This window comes from Mandrillus leucophaeus, unplaced genomic scaffold (genome assembly GCF_000951045.1).
Source record: "Mandrillus leucophaeus isolate KB7577 unplaced genomic scaffold, Mleu.le_1.0 Scaffold1036, whole genome shotgun sequence".
Taxonomy (NCBI): Eukaryota; Metazoa; Chordata; class Mammalia; order Primates; family Cercopithecidae; genus Mandrillus; species Mandrillus leucophaeus.
The window spans coordinates 778,760-782,587 of NW_012098499.1; the positions used below are offsets into that span (position 1 = coordinate 778,760).

Below are 3,828 nucleotides of genomic sequence, written 5' to 3' on the forward strand. Positions count from 1 at the left end.
AAAAAATTGTTTAAAAGCTGAAAAACTGAGTTGCACTTCTAGTTTTATCACTTACAGAGTGTTAACTTTTGCCAACTACTTTCCAGAGAAATTCTACATGTATGCTTTCTACATAAGAGTTTCTGATATTTCATGTCTAATTTGATATAAAAATACCTTGATTGCCCCCCAAAGCATGATTTTTATCCCTGAAATATTACAATATTAGTTTCCAAAGCCTTAGCTCAGTTATCATCCCCAATGGTTTTGATGATAAAAGTCTCCTAACTTTCCCTCTGGATTCTATCCTTTCCCTTGTCCAACCAATCTCCATAACATAGTTTGAGTAACTTTCAAAATGTAAATAAGATCATAATATTGCTCTGCTTAAAACCCACAAGCAGCTCATACAGGATATGCTTTAATCCCATTATCTCTCCTCTTATTTGTACCCTTATCTCCATTCAGAAAATCATGCTCTGCTATGTGCCATGGCTTTTCCTACCTGTGTTTTTCAGCTAATTTTATTTTCATAAACCTGTGTGCATATTTCCCAATTCATTTTTTTCACTCAGTCAAATCCTATTTACACTTCCACAGTCTCACCTAAGTTGTTCTTGCTCCCTGACATCTTCCCTGGTTTCCACAGTCAGATTTCATGGTTCCAGCCTATGAGTTCTCAGATTTCTTGTACCCTGTATGTTTGCACTTATTTTATTCTGTTTAGATTATAGTGGAATTTGCTTACATATTGCATATATTACATTGAGACATTGTACTATGTTTTATTTTTTCCTATCTCTTAGCATATGATGTTTTTCTTGTTGTTGAATTGGATTTTACATCTGAGAAAAACACAGTTAAAATCCTCCGCTCAAGGAGCTGTAACATTAGTTTCTGCCAGTGCAGATGTTTGAACCTTCTGCTTTAAGTAGAAATGAAATATATGGCCACCTTACTTCTTCTGTCTTGGCAGGAGCTTTGCAGTGAATATCGAAAGCTTGTGAGGAATGGAAAACTTGGTTGCACCAGAGAGAATGATCCTATCCAGGGCCCAGATGGGAAAGTGTATGGCAACACCTGCTCCATGTGTGAAGTCTTCTTGTGAGTAGCCCTGCAGCTGGAAACATGAGGACTGATTTTGTTCTTTCTATTTCATTTCCATGTTCAATCATGGGAGGGCCACTTCAACATGAGAATGAAAGAAATAAAGAATATTTAGAGAAACTGTCTGATTGGAGACATGTATTTGAAAATCCATGTCCTTTGAAGATTGTTAAGACTTCACACTTAAGCAAGGAGACAGTCACAATCTTGAAATATTCAAGTAGTTTTGATTTTTAAGTGTGGAAACAGGACAAGTTCTAACTTATCTCCATGAATAAAAGTGAGGCCAATGGACCAATGGAAGAAAGCCCTGGAAGACAGGTTCCAACTGGACCCCAGGAAGAACTTCCTAACACTCTGAGGATTTCAAAGATGGATGATTTACCATGGAATTCCAAGGATGATATAAGTACAGGCTTTACAGGCAGATTAAAGCAAACGCTTGAGAGTCATCAGAGATACAGTAATGAGCGCTGGAAATTTAGAAAGCCATCTCTGGACTAGGGTTTAAATCCCAAGTCTGTACCTATTATTTCTACATCTTCAGGCGAGTTATGCATTCTGTCTGTCAGTGTATTTGTATGCTGGGGCTACAATAGTAGTTTTATAATGCGATTGTGAGGATTTCACAGTGCAAGCACGGGGTTAGGCACATCACATTGAAACAATTTAATCATAGTTAAGTGTAAAATTAAATTACATTTGAGATCACTTCTAATATGGAGATTTGATGATTTTTACTCATCTCTTCTTAACCATCCTTTTTTAGCCAAGCAGAAGAAGAAGAAAAGAAAAAGAAGGAAGGCGAATCAAGAAACAAAAGAGAATCTAAGAATACAGCTTCCTTTGAGGTGAGTGTATCTTCTCCAACAATTCAGAGGGATATGGCCCTGAGGCTCCACAGATCATGTTCAGGGAACACGTACATTCCTTAAAACTGTATGAAACAATTGTACAGTTTGTGTCTTCATGTGTGTTTGCATGTGTGCAGTTATACATATGCATATCTGACTATTTCTTGGTTGATGGGTTCATTGTTTTTATCACTTAAAAAATCCATGCCTTCAAAGTTAATCATTCTAAAATAAGCCAATTGCTAATCCTCATTTAAGAAAAAAAGTACAAGCTTTAGCTATTTTTGCAATCTAATTCAACCCATGTTCAACACCTTCAACTTCCCTCCTTAATTTCACAGGAGTTGTGTAGTGAATACCGCAAATCCAGGAACAACGGACCACTTTTTTGCACCAGAGAGAATGACCCCATCCAGGGCCCAGATGGGAAAATGCATGGCAACACCTGCTCCATGTGTGAGGTCTTCTTGTGAGTAGAGCAGTAGCCCCATAGCATCTGAGGATTGAGCAGTGGGAATTTCCATGGGAAGTTTTCAAACCATTGTGAATAATACATGTTCTTCAGTGTAGCTTTCAGTTTTGGGCGTCATATTTAAATGGACTAAAAACAAACAATAGCAACAATAAAACAAGTGGAGCACTTTCTATTATGATGTAAAGAGATACACAATAAGCCAGACACAGAAAAACGTATAATGTGTGACCTCTCTTATATGTGGGATCTAAATAAAGCTGACTAATAGTAGAGAGTAGGATGGTGCTTACCAGAGAATGAGGGTACGTGAGGGTGAGGGTTGGGAATGAGGAAATGTTAATCAAAGGGTGTGAAGTTTTAGTTAAGCAGGAGGAATAAGTTTATAGGATGTATTGGACAGCATGGTGACTACAGTTAATAATAATGTATCATATATTTCAAAAATATTAAAAATGTAAATTATAAATGTCCTTACACCTTCCCAAAAAAGATAAGTATCAAGAGACAACTATGTAAATTGGTTGATTCAATCATCGCAATGTATGCATATACCAAAACATTACACTGAATTCAGTTAATATGTACAATTATTATTTGTCAAGGAAGAACACAAGTTAAAAAAGTGAAGTGCAGAATAATTTCTTCTATGGCATTTAAAAAGTAACCTAGAATCATTCACCCAGAGAAGAGAATACTTCATGATAACTACACTAATTGCTTTTAGTCTTTTGAAAACATTCTCAGATGAAATAGGAAATACATATGATTACATGTAAAATATTACAATGCATGGAAAATTTATGAAATTTTTTGTTCACTATCTTTCTTCCTACTTAGTCTATGTAATTTTAAGGAATATAATTAAAATAGAAGAGAGCTATGGGAAGAAAGATTTGGGCTCATGATGAAGACTGACTTTGTAATAAAGCAGAGAAAGACAAGAATGGAGATTTTATTATGTAGGAGTTGGGAGTCTATTTATAGGGTGCCTAAAATAGGTCTTTAGAATGAATGTCATGGTATGGCCGGCCCTTCAAAAGTGTGACTAGGCTTTTCTTAAACTCTTGATTTTTGACTAAAAATAACCCCAGTTTATTTCCCATGTGCCAAGAATCTTAGAAAGGACTTAATTTATTTAGTCTTCCCATATAGAAAGTAATATAATCCAGTATATTTTCCCATAGCATTTGAGGCTTGGAGCACTAAAAATCTATTAGAAGGAAAATTAAGATGATGATCATATAATGATCACAGCAAATGTTGAATGCATATAATTATATGACACTTGCTAAGAACTTTGCTACCTAATCTCACTTAGTCTTCACAACAACCACATGAAATAGATGAAACCAGATAAAAAGCAAAAACAAAAACAAAACTAAGGCCCAGAACAGTTAAGAATGATGGAAAAGT

General features: G+C 35.5%; 1 protein-coding gene across 1 annotated transcript in view; it reads left to right on the forward strand.

Moving 5' to 3' along the window:
• Nucleotides 1-3,828, forward strand: part of SPINK5 (serine peptidase inhibitor, Kazal type 5) — a 99,028-nt gene that overhangs the window by 60,112 nt on the left and 35,088 nt on the right. Inside the window, exons 13-15 of the mRNA XM_011979056.1 lie at nt 956-1,083; nt 1,856-1,937; nt 2,282-2,410. Of these exons, the coding sequence (XP_011834446.1) occupies nt 956-1,083; nt 1,856-1,937; nt 2,282-2,410 (339 nt within the window). The remainder of the gene's footprint in view (nt 1-955; nt 1,084-1,855; nt 1,938-2,281; nt 2,411-3,828) is intronic.